Genomic DNA, 22,262 nt, shown 5'->3' on the forward strand with positions numbered 1-22,262 from the left:
TCCTGTTCAAAAAAAAAAAAAAAAAGAAAAAAAAAAAAAAAAAAAAAAAGAAAAGAAAAGCACATAGCCCAGGGACCACAACTGCCAGACTAGTGCCCAGACTTCCTGAGCACAAATCCCCACGTGTCCATCTTCCAGAAGTGTAACCTTGGGCAGATTTTTAATCTTGCTGGGCCTCGGTTTCCCCACCTGAAACATGGGGAGAAATAATAATATCTAGGTCATAGAGTCACTGCAATGGATAAAGAAGAAAAGAATTCAGGGAAGGTGTTTAGAACACTGTGCGTGGTACATAGCATTAAATTAACTGGTTAGCATTTTTAGCAAAAAGAGCATAATGTGTAGTCATTTACTAAAGGTGTCTCTTTGAGACTCGTAGGGGTGTTTTTGTAAAATTTTTGGTTTCATGCCTTATGGACTTGGTTTTTTTTTTGCTTTCCACAAGCCAGTCCCGGGTACCTCACTGTTTAAATCTCATGATAACAGTCTCTTCCTCATTCCTGGTAAAATCCAAGGGGGCAGATAGAAGTTTCTAAATAATAAGTTTTGCCATCTGCTGTTTGCTTGCCTGTAAGCAAGCATTCAGAGATGGCAGTGCCAATGAATGGACGGTGAGCTGCTATTAAAGGTAGGAGATGAACAACTGATTCATGAACGTTTGCAACTTGGCCCTTTGGTGGAGGTAGGCTTCATTTTGCAGTTTTTCTAGAGCACACATATAACATAGTCATATTTTCTGCTAGTAAAACTATTCCTAGTTTGGGCATTAGGATTAAATTTATCAGTATTTTAAGATGCTCTGCAAAGTACATCACACTGTGCAAATAACACCATGAGTTGTGGATACTCTGTCACCCAAACAAGTTTAGGATCCAGTTGAATGTTTGAAGTGAAATGAATCAGAGGAGACTGTTCCTCTGAGCAAAAGAGGACGTGACAATTCAGAACCTCTAATCATTCCTAGTCCGCTGTCTGTCAGGATTCATGGTCGCAAGCAACAGAAACCAGCATGGGCTATGTTAGGTGGAATAAAACAAGAACAGACCAGGTTGACATTAGCCATCATAGAATGGATAGAAACCCAGAGGACAGACTGGAAAAATGAGTAGCCACCAAATAGAACTCAATGGGAGGGAGGGAGGGATTAGGGACCACCACAAAGAGAACAGCCGAGTTCTCATATTGTGCTTCCCATGCAATGAACATGACCTCTGCTCACCCCCCAATCACTCATGAAAGAGCATCCAGTTTGCTGGAGTTGTCTCATGTCCCATATCCACTCCTGCTGCATTGGGAGAGAATGGGAGTGGTTACTACCTCCCACCAACACTGCACAAAACAGGGTTTTCTCCAAAAGAGGGTTTAGGATGCTATGACGGACGATAAAGGATGGGGAGCAGCCAGGAATGAAAAACATCCACTCCAAATCCCCTCCACAAATTTGAGTGTTCTGCAGTGCCCGTGATGACCTCCACAGCAGACTTGCTGTTATGACTGTCCCCAGCTGCCCTCTGTGAGGATGGGTGCTTATGATGTAAGAGTTAAACATTTGCATATTCAGCCCCCAGACTAAAGAATGTCTCTGTCACAAAACAGGAACAGGTGACATAGGCCAGCAACCAGGTAAATCTCTGCAGGACACAAAGAGCCAAGAATGCTACAGAACAGGGCTGTGACTTGCAGAGGACATGGTGTGACTCTGGGCAGACCATCAGGGCAAGAGAAGGCACTCCACCCCAATACCTCCCTTTGAGCTGGACTAGGGAGAGTCAAGCCAGGCCCTGATCTTGGTCACAAGTTTTAAGGAGACACTGAAAAACTCAATCATTCAGATAGATGTTTTCATGCAGTATCTTAGAAATCAAAACTAATGCAAAAATTAGCCAGGCATGGTGGCTCACGCCTATAATCCCAGCATTTAGGAAGACTGAAGTGGGCAGATCACTTGAGGTCAGGAGTTCAAGATCAGCCTGGTCAACATGATGAAACCCCGTCTCTAGTAAAAATACAAAAATTAGCCAGGTGTGGTGGCACATGCCTATAGTCCCAGCTGTTCAGGAGACTGAGGCAGGAGAATGCAGTGAGCCAAATTGTGCCACTGCAATCCAGCCTGGGCAATAGACTGAGACTCTGTTTAAAAAAAAAAAAATTGCAAAATTCATAATAAGCAAAACATCAGATTTTTAAATAAAGCAGGATCATTGTTACTGATTTTTCCTTTTGTGCCCAGCTCACATATGACTCAGCATGGCGCTGACGTGCACAAGCTGCTTTTCCTCTTTGGCCCATTTCTTCTTCTGTAAACTTAAAGATAGGATCAGAAATGCTGTGACTCTGTGGATCCCTGGATCAAGAATAGAAATGAGTTCAGCCTGCGTGGCAGATGCTCTGGGCCAAGCCTGTGCCTACAACCTGGTGGACTAGGCAAAAGCAGATGCCCTTTCTGCAACAGACAGTTAGCAATGTTGAGTAAACTGTGAGCCTTTCACCCATGGAAACCCACAGCTAGGCTCCGAAGAAAAAGAAGAGAAATCTCTGAATTTAACAAATATCTAGACTATAAAATAGTTATGTTTAAAATGATTGGGGAAGAGAACAGGGACCAGGAAGAAAGGATAGAACATAATTAAATAGAAAAGGCAAATGTGAAGAGTAGCTAAATATAAAGTCTAGAAATCTGATAGAGCATTATCTCATTAATATTTTGGACACCCCTGTGAGATGGGTGTGATCATCCCTGTCCTATAGATGAGGAAGGGATGTCGAACCTTTTGTGAGTGAAAGAGATGGAATTCAAATCCAGCTGTATTTATGCCAAAGAACTTTTTTTTTTTTTTTTTTTTTTTTTTTTTGAGACTGGGTCTGTCACCCAGGATGGCATACAGTGGTGCAATGTCGGCTCCCTGCAACCTCTCCCTCCCAGGCTCAAGCGATCCTCCAACCTCAGCCTCCTGAATAGCTGGGATCACAGGCATGCACCACCATGCCCAGCTAATTTTTCTATTTGTGTGTAGAGATGGGGTTTCGCCATGTTGCCCAGGTGGGTCTCAAACTCCTGGGCTCAAGCAATCCACTCGTTTTGGCCTCCCAAAGTGCTGGGATTACAGGTGTGAGCCACCGTGCCTGGCCAGCTATGTACTTTTCTTTGCAAGGCTCTAAGGGGATTCTCAGGAAGCAGTGCCTCATGCGACACAGCACCAGGCAGGGCCACTCCTCCCAACATGAGAGTGTCCCAGGGCTGGGCCACAGCCCTACGTTCATTTCCCTCTTTGGGGATCATAGTCTCAATGATTTAAATTCTATCTGGATGTTGATGACAACCAGGCTTTTACCTCTAGCATAAATGCCCCCAATACCCAGCTCATGTGCTCCCTTTATCTACTTCAAACTCAACAAGTGCAAGACTGAGTTCCTGTACTTCCCTCCCCCAGGTTACTTCGCCACTTCTCCAGAGAGCTTGCAAAGTGCATAGATGTGCCCTCTGTGCTTTCAATTGCTTGGACAAAAGTCTTGGAGTCAATCTTTACTCTTCTCTCTCTCTCTCTCTCTCACACACACACACAGACACACACACACGGCACAGTTGGTTAGCAAATCCCTGTCACCAGTACCTTCAAAACATTCAGGGCCTGGCGCAGTGGCTCACGCCTATAATCCCAGCACTTTGGGAGGTCGAGGCAGATGGATCACTTGAGCCCAGGAGTTCGAGACCAGCCTGGCCAACATGGTGAAACCCAGTCTCTGCTAAAAATACAAAAATTAACTGGGTGTGGTGGTGCATGTCTGTAATACCAGCTACTCCAGAGGCTGAGGCACGAGAATCACTTGCACCAGGGAAGTGGAAGTAGCAGTGAGCCAAAATTGTGGCACTGCGCTCCAGCCAGAAAGACATAGCCAGACTCTGTCTCAAAAATAAAACAAGAACAACAACAAATTCAGTATCTGCTGTTTCTCACTGCCTGCACTGCAACCATCCCTGCCCAGACCCATGTGGCCTCTTACCTGGATTACTATGGCACCCTCCACTCCAGTCCTGTGCTCTGCCTCTGTCTCCCTTTCCCTTAACTGCCCCTCTTTCCTAATCCCACCAACCTGCTTAACACTTTCTCCATCTTCTCCAGAGCATCGGCCTCATCTCCCACCTTCCCCCAACTCGCTGTGTGCTGGGCACACTCCTGCACACTCTGCCTTGGGGCCTTTGCACTTGCCTCCGCTACCTGGACCTCTCCACCCTGGACAGCTGTGTGGCTCATCCCCACTTCCTCCAGTTCTTCACTGCAGCGTCACAGCATTGGTGAGGCTTGTGCTGACCCCCTGTCTAGAGTAACGACTCCCCTCCTTCCTTCTCTGCTTTCTTTCTTTGCATTAATCACCAGCTACTATGCCATTTATTGTATTTATCAATTCTCTCATTCTTTTTCTCTCTTCCATAGGAATATCATTTCCATACCAGATTTTTTTTTTTTCTTTTTTTGAGATGGAGTTTTGCTCTTGTTGCCTAGGCTGGAGTGCTGTGGCGTGATCTTGGCTCACCACAACCTCCGCCTCCCGGCTTCAAGCGATTCTTCTGCCTCAGCCTCCCGAGTAGCTGGGATTATAGACATGTACCACCACGCCCAGCTAATTTCGTATTTTTAGTAGAGACGGGGTTTCACCATGTTGGTCAGGCTGGTCTCACATTCCTGACCTCAGGTGATCCACCCGCCTTGGCCTCCCAAAGCGCTGGAATTACAGGTGTGAACCACTGCTCCCGGCCAACAGATACTTCTAATTGTTTCTGGGGCTGCTGTATCCCCCAAAGCCTAGAAAAACACCCAGTATGTTGTAGGTGTGGGATGAATGAATGCAGAGATAGGTTCTCCTGCCACAGCCCTAGTCCAAATCCCTAGGTCCCCCTTTCACATGTGCAGACTACATGCTGGGACTCAAGAATACTTAGAAGCAGCCATATAAGGAGGTCGGATCTTCTAGTGAGGTTCCTGCCAACGCTATTGGAATGCATGAGGAAATCCCCAAATTAAGCCTTTGTAGGAGGACTGTAGTTTAGAGCCTCATCACTTGAAAATACAAGCTTTGAGATTCATTTGGAAGCAAATTGGGAGCAGATGATGAAATGCATTTCTTGAATTAGTTACATGAGTCACCGCCTGTGGTTTCATTACCCGTGTTAGGGTTAATGCCATGATGAGCTCCTCGTGCTTGCTGGCTGATGGGTGTTGGTGATTGACAGACAAACTCAGATAATAAATCAGCTATTTTCCCTATGCAACTGACTTTGGTTGCAATCCTGAAATGTGTGGCTTTTTCAATCAGTGCAATGTTAGTAGCTTATGTAGCAATCCTCATCTATTTCAAATGGGTTTATTAAGAAAAAAAAGCTAAGTAGATTTAACAGCTTAGAAAATATTGGTCAAGGAACAATATTAACATGTGTCAATATTTTCTATATTGGTTCTGAGGATTAATTTCTAAGGCTGACAAGAAGGACCCTGATAATTATATTCAAATATAGCCAATTTGAAACCATGTTTTCAATAATGAAAGTCTGGCCTGTGGCAAATTTATAACAACATATGTAGATGGATGTTAAAAAGGTGGTTGCTTTGTAAAATAGCCTTTCATCTGTTTACCCAAATGGCCAGATGTTTCATATTAACCAAATCGAGCACCTTTAATTGACATGAATAATGAAAATCTTCAGTCTCTGGACCATTATAAAAGCCAGGATTCCATTTTTAGCTAACGAAGCTCTTAAAACTTTAAAATCCCATAGTTTAATTTGTGAGGCTTTGTTTCCCCAGCATCTTCATAACAGAAAATCCGACCACTAAAAATAAGATCTGTGCTACTATATTTGCATAAATAATTTAAAAATTCCACAGCAGAATAGGCAATAGAATGTATTGCTACCATAAACTTACAATGGAAGAATATCACTTTAATTAAAAATCACAAAGGCACTACTGTAAACAATCCATTTATGCTTCAAACTCTGTGCTTCTTGACTTAAGAAGGAAAAAAATATTAACTCATTAAAAACAAGAACCAAAACAATGACCTCATCCCAGATCCTTTTATTGAGGTCAGTAACCACATTTAATTAAGATGAAGCGTTAGTAATATAGTTTAGTACATGAAGGCCTTCTCTTAATTTCCCCAGGTAGAAATGTTATTATTTGGTCTTTAACTTCTGATTAAAATTTAAAAGGTGGGAGTCACCCCAATCTAAACTCTTAAATCTGGTTTTGAAACCTGCTTTTGGGATTAGAAATCTTCCTTCCTCCCAATAAATGGTAGGCTACTACATATTTTTGAACTCCTATGTTTCTGAGAATGCCAGTGATGACAAAATTCACATTTTCAAGAGAGCTGATTTTTGCCTTTACTTCCAAAGGTCTTAGAAGATACAGAATAAAATGTCCCATAGCCAGTCAATGATGGCTTTTGCTTAATTTCCCATCATTTTTCATGATTTCCTTTGAATGAGCTCCAATATTAGATTAAACAAGGTGTTAAAGAAAAGGACTTGATGAATCATGAGAAGACCAGTAAAAATGGAAATTGGGCATTTTAACAAATCTTTTGGGGCTGAAATGTCATTATTCTACGTTGTATTCTTTACCAGTTTGAATGCATGAATGAATTCTACTGTAAAGTTAAAAAGCATCCAGGTCCGAAAGACTAGGAGGAAGGAAATGACTTAAAAAAGACTGAGTCCCAAAGAAATCAGGACAAAGCAGTTGTAGTTTTCAAAGACACGAGTATTTAATTTGGATCTGATTCAGATATTCTGTGTTCAAAGAATAGGCTCAATTTGGATCAAGGCTTCGGAAAAAGGGTTGGCTGATGGAAATGGCTCTTTAATGTAACTTTCACGGACTTCGAAAGTTCTGTGAGAGACCTGTACGTCCTTCTAACGTCTCCCTACTAGGACTGGTTACCCTTTCTGGGATTGGTTTAAAACAAGGCCAAATGCAAATGTTTTCATGGTTGGTAGACATTAGTCAATGTTTGAAGATTAAAAGAAAACAAAACCTATGATGTGGTTTGGATCTGTGTCCTCACCCAAATCTCATATTGAAATATAATCCCCAATGTTGGAGCCTGGTGGGAGGTGATGGGATCAGGGGAGTTAACACCATCCCTCCTTGGTGGTGTCTTCAGGATAGTGAGTTCTTGTGAGATCTGGTTGTTTAAAAGTGTGTAGTACTTTGGCCCACCTGCTCCGGACATGTGAAGTGTCGGTTCCCTGTTCGCCTTCTGCCATGATTTTAAGTTTCCTGAGGCCTCCCCAAAAGCTGAGTGGATGCTGCCATGCTTCCCGTACAGCCTGCAGAGCCATGAGACAATTAAATCATTTTCTTTATAAGTTACCCAGTCTCAGGCATTTCTGCTTAGCAATTTGAGAATGTACTAATACAAGCTATGTCTACATTTTTTTTTTTTTCCTAGATGGGGTCTCACTCTGTCACCTAGGTTGGAGGGCAGTGGCATGATCTTGGCTCACCGCAACCTCCACCTCCCAGGTTTGAGCGATTCTCCTGCCTCAGCCTCCCAAGTAGCTGGGACTACAGGCAAGCACCACCACGCCTAGCTAACTTTTTTTGTATTTTTAGTAGAAATGGGGTTTCACCATGTTGGTCAGGCTGTTCTTGAATTCCTAACCTCAAATGATCCACCCACCTCGACCTCCCGAAGTGCTGGGATTACAAGCATGAGCCATCACACTCGGTCATCCTATGTCTACTTATGCTGAAAAATGTGGGCATGCAGTCACTCCCAACCCAGCTGCCATTAATCTATTCTACTTGGTTACTGAGTACTGGTCATGCACCAGCCCTAATGCTGGGATTGGGCTGTTTCAAGACATTTGAGCCCTTAAGAATTTTTCTCTGTTTATGGTGGCCTCACCCCAAATTGTATCAAATGTACTAAAATGTACCCACACTAAAAACACATTTGTTTCCTATAACATGTTTGAAATTATTTTTATACTTTTGCTTTAGGAATTACTGTGCTATAAGAAATATTCTACTAATAATCACCTAAAATTTATCTGCCATTCTTGCAAGGTGAGAGCTACAAATAGTTTGCGAATGTGAAGACACTTTTGCAAATATTATATTTAACCTGCTAAAGTTGTCATGATTCCGTGGACAGTTGATATTTATTAATTTCAATTTTCCTGCTTTCTTTTTGAATTTTGGAGGCAATAGACTATGTATTCAGGTACCTGACATTTTTGTAGACCCACGGAAAGTCTGAAGGTCTTAGTCCTGTGCCTAAAGTGCTTAACTAACTCAGTGGTACTGAGGAAGCTCTGGTGGTTCATCAGGGAAGGAGATAAAAAGATGACTGTTACTCTCTCTGAGCACAAAGTCTAGTGGGAAGATGGACAATTATGCCAAGGATTGGGGAAGTGTGAAGCTTGGTGAAGTTACACTAAGAGATGCTCAAAAAGCCTTAAGCCAACATCAGCAGTAGGCGCAGTGGTGTGGATAAAGCTCCCATGTGCTCATTCACCACATTAACTCAGCCTCTGTAAACCCTGCTTGTGTGCTTTCCTCCTTTAACCATGGCTCAGGGAGGTTCTGCTCTCCTCATCAGTAAAAAGGGAGACCAAGAGGTTCTCATTTACAGGGTGGTTACAAGAAGACTGGTAACAGTGCTTTTGGTAAAGTTCTATATAAAAATGTTAGGTATTTTAATCATCCCAGCAGCAATATTATTACCATCATTCTCAAAACCCATGTCTGCAGGGGGTTGTGAAAATCTTGTCCGAGTTTGGTCTGGCACCCAATTCCCTAGAGGCAGAGACCTATGCACAGCCAGGAGGAGAGCAGGGTTTCTGGGGAATCCAGCCATCTGCTGAAAGTGAGCCAGGCACGGTGTAGGGGAAAAAGCAGTCTGTGCCACTCTGCTCCATCTCCTTGGCTGGGGATCATTGGTTCTTAGTTCCCAAGGAAGCAATTTACTTAATTCCTTCTTCCTCCCTCGCTTTCTTTCTTCCTTTATAGGGACACCATCGTTTGCAGCAAAAGTTCTTGCTGTTATGACGATAAGCTCCCTGGGAGGCTGTGGACAGGGTCTATTTCTTTCAACAGCGAATTCACCGCACCTAGCACAGTGTCAGGTCCACAGTGGGCTCTCCACAAATACCATGGCATGAATGAATGCATCATTGCAATCCATACGCTGTTCTCTAGCACTAGTCTTTAGCAACATCATCTATTATTTTGATTATGCAAATATCTAATATCACGAGATATTTTTCCCTTTTAAAATATACCCTGTAGTTATTTATTAAGTAGAAAGTTTCCATCTAAAAGGTGTTCATGGCAGAAAGTGCTATCTACCTTACAATATCCATTCTTCCTTTCTTCCTTAGTAAAGAACCTTGGTTTAAAAAGCAAGACACATTGCTACCCAGTCAAATGACCATACTTCCCATAATCCCTTGTAGCTAGGTGTGGCCATGTGACCAATTTTGCCCAACAAGATTTAAATAAAAATGTGGTTGATTCCAGAAAGTCTCCTTCAAAGAGAGGGGGATTATCCCTCTTCTTTCCCCATTTCCCATCCTGCTGTCTGGAATGCAGATATGAAAGTTGGAGCACTAGCAACCATAACAGACCATAAGGAAGAGGGTGCCAGTCTAGACATGGTAAAATAGTGAGCAAGTAGAACCCTGTGTGGGGCTGTGTGGGGCTGCCACTGTCCCTGGACTGCCATGTCTGCTCTAGACCTACTTTATGTGAGAAAAAAATGAAAGTCAACTTCTATCTTCTCTGAGCCACTGTCATTTTGAATTTTCCTGTTATGTTCAGCCAAACTTAGTTCCCACAGATAAAATACTTGACACATACTTGCAGGTCTCCCTGGATGAATGACCCTTTCCAAAAAACGTGTTGAGCAGTGATATGAAATTTTACATGGGTAGAAACAATTTTTCTCTTCAACACATATCTTCTGTATTCAAAGTGTAGGCAGAAGTCTCTGCTGTGGAATTTTTACTATAGATCCTGGGCAAGATGAGTTCTGTCTGAAAAATGTTTGGAATAGGAATTGTTACTTGGTTGCCCTTGATTGTAGAGAGAAAGAAGTGGGTCCTCCCCACTATTCAGAAGGATTTAGCTGCTGGCTGCCTCCCTAACGTAACCAAATTGGGATCTGATGGAAGGGTTAGTTCCTGTGTTTCATTTCACTGTTGGAGAAGGTTTAGTAAATGTAGTTACCTTCATTTTGCATAATTATCTTTGAGGTTCTTTTTTTTTTCTTTTTTTTTTTTTGTGATGGAGTCACACTTTATTGCCCAGGCTGAGTGCAGTGGCAGGATCTCTGCTTACTGCAACCTCTGCCTCCCAGGTTTAACAAGTTCAAGCAATTCTCCTGCCTCAGCCTCCCAAGTACCTGGGATTATAGGGATACACCAGCATGCCCGGGTAATTTTTGTATTTTTAGAAGAGACATATTGGCCAGGCTGGTCTTGAACTCCTGATCTCAAGTGATCCACCTGCCTCAGCCTCCCAAAGTATTGGGATCACAGGCGTGAGCCACCGTGCCCAGCCTGAGCTACTCTTTCTAACAATAATGAGCAAACCAGTTCAGTTACATGAGTGCACTCCTCATTAGAGATACTCCAATATCATCAGGATATTTTACCTGGTGCACCTGGGGTGGGGGACAGTTTCAGCTACCCTGAAAGTGGAAGCAAGTCTTATCATCATCACACATGGAGAGGACAGAGTGGGAACCTGCTCTGTTTTAGGACCTGATGTACGTGATCTTGGAGAGGAGAAGGACTTTCTAAACTGTGACATCAATTTAGAAATAATGGTAAATATAAATTTGACTGCCTAGACTTAAAAACAAAGAATTCTGTATATGCCAAAAAACATTAACAATACAGAGTAATACTTTTGCTCAACCAAAGTATTTTCAGGGACTTGTCTTCAGGATATTAATGATGCATTAAACAATTTCACTACAAGCATGCCCACTAATGTTTTAAAAAACTGCAAACAAGTGTAAACAATGTAAATAGTCAACAACAAGGGAATAAATAAACAGATGAGTAATGGAATAATAGCACACTATTCAGCAATGAAAAATAATGGCTATTTCTTGGGACAGAAAGCTGTTCAGCATATACTGGGAAATAAACACGGTGAGTTTTGAGGGTGGATAATGCAAGCCAATTTTGGTAATGAAGAACAGAATACTCACATACGTGACTGAGGTAGATAGACCCAAGTGGTGAAAAAGGGATTTCCTTGTCTGAGATGATGACAGATACTTTATTATCTTCCTGATTCTTACCTGTCTTTTCAAAAGTTTCTTCCAGAAACTATCTTAACTTTATAATAAGGATAAGAAGAAAGTGTCATTAAAAAGAAGAATTTCATCTGTCACTAGACCACTGCTGTTCATTTTGGTTTGGATAATAACACAATGTGAAGGGCTTTTTAGCGAGTCTTAATAACCCAGGCTTTTTAGTGAGAAGATTCCCTCTGATGTTTGGACACCCCTTGTCTTTGGAGTCACAGCTTCCTTGGAGATCAAGGTACCCTTTGCTGACTTGAGCATTCCCTGGGGAGATGAGAGGGTGTCTGGCCGCGGTCAGCAGAGGAGCGGTGGTGCCCGAGACGTGCACTTCCTCACGCGAGGCAGGACATGGCCCAGGAGCTGGACTTAGCTGGAAGTGTGTTCCTAAGTTGCGGTGGGGTTGGGGTTGGGGAGGCGGCTTCCCATTTTGACCACGGAAGGAGACCCCTCAGGGAGGAGGTAACAGTGGCCATTAGGATGGGCAGGCCCCGCCACAGGATCTCAAGATCTCAGCATCTCAGGATCCCGGTCTCTCATGGGGGCCTTTAGTTTCGAGGGCCTGATAAATAAGGTGAGATGAGATGGGGTTGTTGGAGCTGAATCACAGGGAATGTCAGAAAAGACAGAGATAGTGGGGTGGGGAGAGAGAGAGAGACAGAGAGACAATCAGGCAGAGAGACAGAGGAAGGAGGAGGAGTGAAGCTGGATAGGTAGTCAAGGAAGTGACCATGTTCTCAGGACGCAGCAGCAACTGTGGTGACCGCACAGCCAACATAGTCAATCTCAGGATTTGCACGGTAACTGAGCTCATTCAAGCAAAGCTGTCTTCAGTGGAGACTTTCCCCTTCAGAGAACATGCACATTTTCATTTTACCTGTCCTTCAACTGACTCTTTGCTCATCATAATCGGGAAAAACACAGCCCTGGGTGGAGATTTTAGATGCTAAAGAGACATGCGACTTATGAATGAACATGTACAGCTACTGCACAGGTGCACCCGGAAGACCACCCAGAACAGCTTCCTAGTAATGCCTCTTCCCACCTCCTTATGAATAACCATGAAGACTCCCAGAAGGGAGCCTCCCTGGTGTGGGTCTTTGCTGTCTCATTCTTGCGAGCAGCCCACCCTGAATCCTCTCTCTCAGAGTGTACTGGCGATTCTGCACCTAACTTTCAACATATTCTTTTTCTGTTGCAATAAATTACTCTATGCTGCACTTCTTTTGCTGTGTGTCTCTTGTTTAAATTCTTTTAAACTAAGAAGACAAGAACAGAGGTATCACATCGGCAGTCAACAGAAGGAAAAAGAACGAGATATTAGAGATACTAAAATGTTATCAGGAGATGCTTGACTCCTGTTTTGTGGAGGAGGAGGAGGAGAAGAAGGAAGAGTTCTCTTTGAGATAAGTTTCTTCTTCCAATACCTATTCCCTGAAGAATCATTACAACAGCAGCAGTAACACCACGATGTGCAAGGCCGTTGCATCTGTCGGAGAAGACTGGGTAACTCAGCATAGACAATTAGATTAGAAAACTGTCTCCCTCCCTGGCCCCTCTCTGCAGCCCCATTCTTCCGCTGCACACACAGGCCCCCAGGGACAGCACTTCTCAGTGTGCAGGATCAAAGGCTGCAAATAATTAATGAGCCTCTTTTTCCCAAAGAGCTCCCGTGACAACAGCTCAGCCTGTCGGTGATGTTATCCCGGCTTTACTCCAGGAGAGGAGGGGAAGAAAGGGAAAGGAGGGAAAGCTGGTGGGGGGGAAGGATGGAAGGGGGGAAGGGAGGAAGGGAAACGGGGGGGTCCAGCCAGTGCTAGGCTGAGAAAGGGTCACATGTGGGCCGCTGTGGCTGCCAGCAGGAAGGAATATGCGTGAGGAGTGAGGCCAGAGAAATGTGTGCAGTACACACATATGCACATGCACGGACACATTTACTTTGTTCCAAGGCTGGGAAAGGGATTAGTCCAGTCATCACTCAGCCAGGCCAATTTGTAAATGCTAGAATTCTTAGGCAGACCTAAGAGACACATTGTCCCTCCCTCCCCAGGCTGGAATCCTGTCTCAGGCAGCTGCAGAGACACATTGCAGCTCTATTTTCTGTGGGGTTCACAAGGTTGACCTTGGTGCCAGTGGCTCTCTGTGGTTCCTGATTACTCAGCATTTTTCCCATCCTCTGGGACGAGCCTCCTGCACTTCCTCGGGTAGCCGCTCCTGCAGGCCCTCAGAGCTGGGTGCTGGGGTCTGTGGCAGGCTTAGGCACCAGGAGTCGTGGCACAATCCATCCTGCTAATCTGCTTGGTTCACAGAGTTGTGCTCATGACTCAACCTGGGCCTTGGGCTGGGCTACTGATTAGGAAGGAAGATGTTGCTTTCCTCTGGTAGGATCAAGGACAGATGTTGCTGGTGCCTCTTCCCTCTTCCCTCTACAGATGTGCAAATACGGCTGAGCATGGAGACAACCCAGGCGAAAGGAGAGCCAGATATGGAGAAGGAATATGGTCTGAGCACCTGAATTCCATCATGCTGGAGGCCTTCATTCCCATGGACTTTTCCATTAGGTGTGGTGACCCATGTGAGTAAGCAAGACCCCCCTTTGGCCTATGTCACTGTGAGTTGGGTCCTGGTTACTTGTGATGGAAGGCCACAGCTGTGATTATCACACTTGCTAGAGAAACAGGAAGATCCTCAGAACTTTCTGCGTTCCAGCTTCTCCCCACGGGTGTCACCTTGAGTCATTTCTAGGTTGCTTTCTCCGACCTCCTTCTCTTGCACAGCGGTGGGATCAAGTCCCTTGTCTGCCGGTGCTATTTAATAGTAACAGGACCTTTGCTCCCCACGGCTCAAATCTTGGCCTAGATGCTCCTTAATGTCTCGGCTCTCCGAGGCGCCCCTTCCTCCCCAGGCTGGAATCCTGTTCCTAACTCAGTTTGCTGGGACTGCACCTGTGGCCTGCCTCCATACTCCCAGCAGCAAGCTTCATTTGCCAGACAGGATGTTCATCCCTCCTTCTCAGTCAGCCGCCCTCTGTGCTGGGTATCTGGAAACATCATCCTGATTGATCACTAGTCAAGGTGCCTGGAGCAAGGAGGCACATGACCCCAGTTCCAGCAAGGCAGAGCTGCCCTGGGAATGTGACCATGGGCCGAATGACACTAGAATGGAAAACAGCTGGAGCTGGTTTATTCTCGCTGTGAGATCCTGAACTGCAAGCCTATCTGTTCCTGTGACTTAGAGCCTGAAGGATGCCCTAGCTCCTGTGCTATCTCAAGTGGGTTCTTTAGATATTCCTCCATCATATGTAGTATTCATAGGGTCTTCCAGCACATTTTCTCTTTTCCCAAGTCAGCAGAGCTGGTCTTAATCAAACAACTCAGCCTGACCTTCCTCTCCCACTGTCTGTCCCATCTTTGTGGGACATCTAGTCCTGGGTCCTAGACATCTCCATCCACCCCTCCTCATTGCATTAACTCTTTTATGACTGGCAGCATCCCAAGTTGTTCCAGCAATGGCAGAGACACAGGGTCCGAAACATCAATCTGATTTAACTCATTTTATTACCCTCAGTGTCCCTGCTTTCACCTCCAATTGTAGAAATACAACATGACAGATAAGCTCACCTGTAGACATCCTACCTTTGTCCAACTACCTTGTAGTCTGTTAAATTACCAGTTTTCCCATCTAAGTACTTAAGAGAGACTTTCTCTTTGATGTTTAAATTGTGTGTTTCCATTGTCAGATAGCAACAAGAAAAAAAAAAGGGAAAAAAAGAATGGCTATTTCAGATTCACATTATTATAGGGTTTGGTATTATTTCATGCGCTTGTCTAGTTCTTCTGGCACTCAGAGAGCTTAGCCATAAAAATAAATCCACTTTTGGGGTTGGAAAATAACTTTTGCTTCTTCTCCGCCAGCTTGCTCCAAAGTAAAGTGGTTGACTCAGTCCCTGTTGCACATTTTCAGGTGCTTCGAATCAGGAAAATCAGACATGTGTTTACTGTAAGTGTGTCCAGTACTTGATTATTTGTATCTCATATGAGAAGAAGATTAGATCTTGGAGGAGGAAGATTAATAACTTTCTTCTGCAGAGACAGGCGTGCATTTGGATCTGCACGCTGATTTACGTTTATTGTGAAACAATGCACCAACGAGGGTGTCTTTTATTTGTGAGTATTAGATGCACCACAGGTAGACAGCGACCATTTAATTAAATCTCATTATGAAAATGCCTTCTATCTAAACATCGGGCAGAGCTTAAGAAAGGAAGACAGAGATTTCTGAAGACATTATTATTATTATTATTATTATTATTAATTTTTGCCTGCCCCTCATCAGGCGGAACACCAATCCCAATGGTCTATTTCCAAGCACCAGGAAGTGACTTTGCTCCTTCCCCTCCCAACAGCTCAGAGTCAGTGAGCATTTAGCAGCCAGAAGGAGCATGAACTTTGCAGAGTGTCCTGTTTCCATCCTGATTCCTCTGCCACCAGGCTGGGCTGCTTGAGCAAGTACTGAACCTCTATGAATCTGCAATACTTGTATCTGTAAATGGAGTTAGCTAAAACATTTGTATGAAGCAGTGCTAATGACAAAGTAGGCAAGTTTCTGAGATGCAGGAGGCTACCTGGAGTGGCTCCCTCCTCTCTCTCTTCAAGGACTGTGCTCAGGGCCAGCAGACCTGGCTGGTCATTTGGGAACACAGCCCTGAAGCTACTCTCCTCCCAGGCTGGAATCAGGTGGGAGCACCGCCCTCACCAGAGAGCCTGGCCCCCTGCAGCCGTCAGCCACAACCTCCTCGCAATGACGCTTTCCTCCCACTTGCCCGGATTGTTAACAAGTTTAATTTAATGGTATCTGCTCCTGACAACCAGCTTCTGTGACTGGAAAGGAAAAGAAATTCCTGCCCACCTCCCGTCTGTGGTTCCGGAGCCACTCACCCACCTGATGGTTTGATGCTGCAGGGAGTCAGGGTCCGTGGCATTCACTGTCAGTAGCACACTGCCCACGGAGATGTTCTCCTGCCTGGTCACCATCATGGGGTCTGGGTAGAAGACTGGGCCCTCGTTGACATCCAGGACAGTGATGTGGACAGTGGCTGTGGAGCTGGGGCCATAGGAGACGTCGGGTACGAGTGGGTCCTCATTTTCCACTTTGATCAGCAGGGTGTGAAAGGCGGAAATCTCATAGTCCAATGGCTGGAAAGCAGACAGAAGGGTCTCAGGATGCACACCAGCCACGAAGTGCAGGTGGTTTGCACAAACTCCCTCTGAAATGCCACGAGCAACAGTGGGCCTTCAGGGATGGAGCTGGGCTTTGGAGGCAGCCTGTGTAATTGGGGGGCTATCTTTAAGACAAAGAATATGAAACATGAAAATGTGAGATTAGGTATGGATGTTGGTTTTTTGTTTGTCTGTTTGTTTTTTATTAAGAAATGAATGACAACAGATGACTTGAGCCTTAGTGATCTGGGCAGTGAGTGACTTGAACCTCAGTGAGCCTCCCTCTGAGATCTTGTTAGGCAACTCCCTGGCAGCGGCGAGGCTTAAGCCTCCCTGCCTGGAACCTGTAACTCCACACCCCCGACACCCATGGGGACTCTGGTAAACAAGACCATAAAGCCCAAGCTTCAGTAGCTTTATAGCAAGATAACTCTGCCTCTGTGATCACAGTGGATCAAATGGAACAGGAAAACCAAAGTTTTATTTTTAATGTTTCTCTCTCACTTGCCACAAAGTCAAAGGGTCTCTATGTCCCTTCAAGTATAGCCTCGGCGCATGGTTTCTAGTAGAGTATGATGTGGGGAAAAGGATTTGAGAGTCTGAGCCATGTGGAGTTAAGCCGCTGGGCCCTGCCCATCTGAGGGCATGTGAAAATGTATGGGAGCATTTTCAACTGACTCGAGGACTCTACAGTCATTTGCCGGGCAGGGGACAGCAATACTAGACTCAAAGCTGTGCCCAGGGCAGTCCCACACAATTGTGGATTGTCCTCCCCCGGTGTCAACGGGCAGCCTTGATGAGGACCACTCTAGGTGATTTTGCAAAGGGGGCCGATAGTACCCACCTCCCCCAGCCACTGTGTGGACTAAACCAGAGGATGTCAAAGAAACTCCGTGATAAACATTAGTAATACAATGGGGCTGCCAATTGAGTGTCTGTCACTCTCTTTCCCAACCACAAGAGCACATGATGTGGTAGGTGCAGGCATTTCCCAGAATGGGGCTCTGTCAGCGATGCATGGGGAGACATTTAGGTAAGACGAGGGCATACTGCTTCTGTCAAGTTATTTTCCTAATGCTTACTGGAACAAGTAGCTAACCCATCAGACCCATGCCATAATGGCTATTCTTGCAAGAAGGATAAGACTAGATGAGTCAAGAGATTTGATTTACAGTCAACTAAAAGTAAGCAACCACAGTTGTAGAGGTTGCAGTGGATGTGGGAAAATGAAAGCAGAGATGATGACCATTGATGCTGGGGAAAGAGCTGGCACCGAGATGGGAGTGGAATCTGGCAGGTTGGGTCAGAGTGTCCTTAGGCAAATAAAGTCACTTTCATAATAATTACAGCTGACGTGTATTCAGGGCTAAGCACTCCACACGTGGGAGAGTGTGTGCACACATACACACTGGAGATGCTTTCTGGTTGTAACTGGACTTCTCCTCTTCACCTAGAACAACTCCCAGCAGGGTTAGTAATAGGATTTTAAGAGTTAACAGATGCAAAGCTCTTAGTGCTGAGTGGCTGCACAGTGGTGTTTCAGTTCGATCCCTGTAACACAGCAGTAATTTACCATTCTATCCTTCTTTCTATGGATCCTAATAATGGATCTCTGTCCATCCCAAGTGATGCCAGGATGTGCAACCTCAGTAAAGTAAACTTCAAACCAGGGCCAGGGAGCTGCCATGCTTGGAAAATACAGCTATTCATCTCAATTAGGATCCTGGAGGGGACAGATCTTTGGCTTGTTGGGTCACGAGAACGCTGAAGGTGGGTCCTCTGAACAGCAGTGAGATGCCGAGCACCTCAGTCTCCCAAGGGCCATCTCCACCCACACCAGCACTAGTCACAATCTTGGCCTCGTTTGGTCTGACATCTCATTCCCCAGAGCCAGAGACCCATGCACAAGCAGAAGGATAGTGGCGTTTCTGGGGAATCCAGCCATCTGCTGACAAGTGAGACAGTCAAGATGCTTGGAAATAACCAATTTGTGCCGCTCAGCTCCTTTTCCTCGGCTGGGGACCACTGGTTGTTTTTTTCCCAAGGAGACAATTTCCTCCCTCCCTCCTTCTCTCCTTTCCTGGGGACATCATTATTTGCAGCAAAAGTTCTTGCTCTTATAACTATAAGCTGCCTTGGAGGCTGTAGAGAGAGACCATTTCTTTTACTGTGAATACAGAGCACCTAGCACAGTGTCAGGACCACAGTGAGCTCTCAATAAATATCATTGCATGAATGAATGAATGAATGACAGTAATTCTTGTGCTTTTCTCTAGCACTAGTCTTTTGCAACACAATTATATGTCATTTTGATTATGCAAAAATCTAACATTCTTGGATATTTCTACCTTTTAAATTCCCTATTGTTTTAATTAAATAGAAAGATGGGTGGGGGTCAAGTCCTGGCCCTGACGCATCATAACGCTGGGACCACCAGCAAGTCACTGCCACCCCGAAGTCTCAGCTTTCTCTTCAATAAAATCCTAGTACAGAGGATTGTTGTAAAGATCAGGGGACAGGATGAATGCTGAATATTTCCCATGGAGCTAGGCCTAGCATTGATATCAATAACAAGAAGCTGTGAAGATGGTGAGGAAGAAGAGTGGGGAAGCAAGAGCTGCAAGAGTAATTTCCCCAGCCCCAGTTTTTCTCCTATGTTCCCAGGCTGACACTCCCTGAAAGGGAACGCCCTGAACGGAACGCTGGCTTTGGAGGAACTACGCCGTGGAGGATGCCACAGAGGAAGGGGAGCAGTGAGGGAGGGAGCCACGCAGTGAGAGGCTGGCCTTAGGAAGGGAGCAGGGCCACGCTAATGTTTATTTCCATTAGCCCAAGGTGGGATCTACTAACTCCAGCTGTACGATGCCCAGGGCCAGACCACCTGTAGCTGGTGACACATGGGTCTCTCTTCCTAATCCCCTCTGAGGGCTGTAATTGGATTAAGAAGCCCTCCATGATCTCACAAAGCACACAATCTTATTAATGTGCTTTGTCTGTTGCTGGGCCTCTGTGTCAGGGATGGGAGGAAATTGAAAATACTCCTGATGGAATCTACGGAGAGGCAATTCAATTAATATTTTTTCAAGTGTCAAGAGAGGGTGTAAACCACTGTTCTGGGAAATTTAAAGCCTGGAAAAGCTGACTCACATGGCAAGGATGGAGGATCTGGGTTTGTTAGCTGGAAGACGGAGGATCCAGAACCGACTGGATAGCTATGTTTAGGTCTGTGAAAGGTTTGGGGAACCAGGGATACTTTCTGGATACTACTTTCTTTGAGGACAAAATAGAAAATAAACATAAAATGCAGGGTTTATTATATTTAGCTGAAAGAATAACTTTCTGGTGGTTTTAGAATCAGTTTAGAAAGCAACTAAGGGTGTTTCTGATCTGAAGGTTTTAAACACGAAGCAGGAACTCATTTGTCAGAGCCACTGGGATTTCATCCTTTTGAGAGGCAGGACTGTACTGGAAACCAGCAGCATCCTGAGGCTCCAAATAGCTGTTCCGTATGTTGGATTGCTAAGTGGTTAGGGCAGACCTGCTCGTGCTTGGCTGCCCAACAGTAATCACCAGCCCACCCTCTTCCTTACCCACTGTAAAGGTCCAAAGGCCAGATGTGGACTTTCTCAGCTTTCCTTGAAGTTAAGGAAAATCTGTCATCGGCCAATGAAACATCATGGGAAATTGGCCAGGGTACCCTTAGAAAGGATGTTTTCTGCCCCGATAAGAGGAGAAGGTCACATGAGAGCACCTTCTCTCATTTGCCTGGCTGCCTCCTTATTTCCTGCATTAGGACACAGCAATGGGAAGACATGATGCCTGGGGCTTTGGCAGCCACTTTATGTCCAAGAGGAAAAAGTCAAAAGCATCTGAGGCACCCCACTGCTGGCTCTCTGCCACCTGGATCTGTTGGCCAATCCTGGACTGGCCTACCTTCATCTAGTTATAAAAATTCTTAAATTCCCTTCATTAGTTAAGCCACTGTTAGTCTAACATTCTGTTACTTGCAGCAGAATGCATTCCTAATGGTTGCCCCAGTGGCTGGCACAGTGGACAGCAGCAGAGAGTGTGGCCTAACTGGCTTCTAGAAGGTGGTCTGGGGCTCTGCCTCACATGTGCTGAGAGATAGATAGAGCTCAAGGCCCTTCCTACTGACCAGGGAGACACCCAGTGTGGGATGAGGGAGAGTCTGCATCCCAATTCCAAAGCAAAGGAAGTCCACTCACTAGCAAACCTGAAGTCAGCAAGAGCCTCAGCCTCTGTGGGCACCTCTTCCCCTGGAACTTGCAGGGAGGGCGGACAAGCTTATGGAAACCCCTTCCCCAAAGGCCATGCCCCTTGACAAGAGGTGTGCCCTGTGAACAACAGAACCACCTGGCACACCTCTCCCTCATTTTCTGACACAGTGGGTCTGGGGCAAGCCCAGAAATCTGCATTTTAACTAGCATTGCAGATGATTCTTCTATATGCTAGCATTTGAGAGCCATTGCATCATGGACCAGCGCAGGAATCTAGGGAGAGGAGAATGGCTCCTTCCTACAAGTCCTGTTTTTTTGTTTTTTTTTTTTTTTTTGTTTTTTTATTGTTGTTATTTTGAGACAGAGTCTCACTCTGCTGCCAAGTCTGGTTAATAGGGTGGTAGTCATTAGTCCATCGAGATGTCTTATTTAAGAGGAACATGTGGGTGATCTTACTAGTTTTATGGCCCTGAAGTAAGAACCAGAGGCCAGGTATAGTTTCAGAATAGTCACCCCCAAGTGTTGTAGGCCTGGAGTGAGGAAGGTAGTACTCCTGAGCGGGATGATGATTTCTCAGAGGTTGGTAGATTCAGAGGCCAAAATTTGGTAGGGGATATCCTTGTTGGTGAGGGATTTCTTGACTGAGATGTGCTATGTCCAATGAACGAATGTATGTACTACATGATATTAAGGATTTCTAGTACGGGTCAATATTCGTATGGGTTAGGTTTTATTGTGTACTTGACAACAGTAGATGTGCGGTAGTTAATTAAGGAATTGTTAATACGTGCTTATATGTATGTAGACTAGGTTTGTAATGTACTCTTACATATGAATATACTATGTACAAATAAGCAATTACAGTACTGCATATTATTCATGGGGACTAGCAGTGATGCACGAAGTACATAAAAGCACTAATGTATTGGACAATGGCAAAGTTATTAGGAAACCCTGGCACTGGCCCTCTGTGTCCATGGCTGCTGCACTTTTGAAGCTGTAAAAGTCATAGAATGACATAGCCACTGGCTGTCCTCGGTGGCTAATCCTGAGTCTATAAAAGCTGTTGGGCAATTTTCCAAACCTTTTGAAGATAAAACTTGGGTAAATAGACATCTCCATCACACATCCTGGAGCTCAGTCCTCCCCAGAATGTGTTTGCTACAGCTCAAGGAAAATAGATATGAGCAAAACAGGATTTGTCAGGGTGCAGTGGCTCATGTCTGTAATCCCAGCACTTTGGGAGGCTGAGGCAGGCAGATCACTTGAAGTCAGGAGTTCAAGACCAGCCTGCCAACATCATGAGACCCATCTCTATTAAAAATAGAAAAATCAGCTGGGTGTGGTGGCATGTACCTGTAATCCCAGTTACTCAGGAAACTGAGGCAGGAGAATCACTTGAACCCAGGAGGTGGAGGTTGCAGTGAGCTGAGATCACGCCATTGCACTCCAGCCTGGTGACAGAGCAAGACTCCATCTCAAA

General features: G+C 45.0%; 1 protein-coding gene across 1 annotated transcript in view; it reads right to left on the reverse strand.

The window, feature by feature from the left end:
- CDH13 (cadherin 13) overlaps positions 1-22,262 on the reverse strand; it is a 1,182,232-nt gene that overhangs the window by 109,287 nt on the left and 1,050,683 nt on the right. Inside the window, exon 10 of the mRNA XM_017860982.1 lies at positions 16,264-16,517. Coding sequence (XP_017716471.1) covers positions 16,264-16,517 — 254 coding nt within the window. The remainder of the gene's footprint in view (positions 1-16,263; positions 16,518-22,262) is intronic.

Source organism: Rhinopithecus bieti, unplaced genomic scaffold (genome assembly GCF_001698545.2).
Source record: "Rhinopithecus bieti isolate Rb0 unplaced genomic scaffold, ASM169854v2 scaffold_1618, whole genome shotgun sequence".
Lineage (NCBI taxonomy): Eukaryota > Metazoa > Chordata > Mammalia > Primates > Cercopithecidae > Rhinopithecus > Rhinopithecus bieti.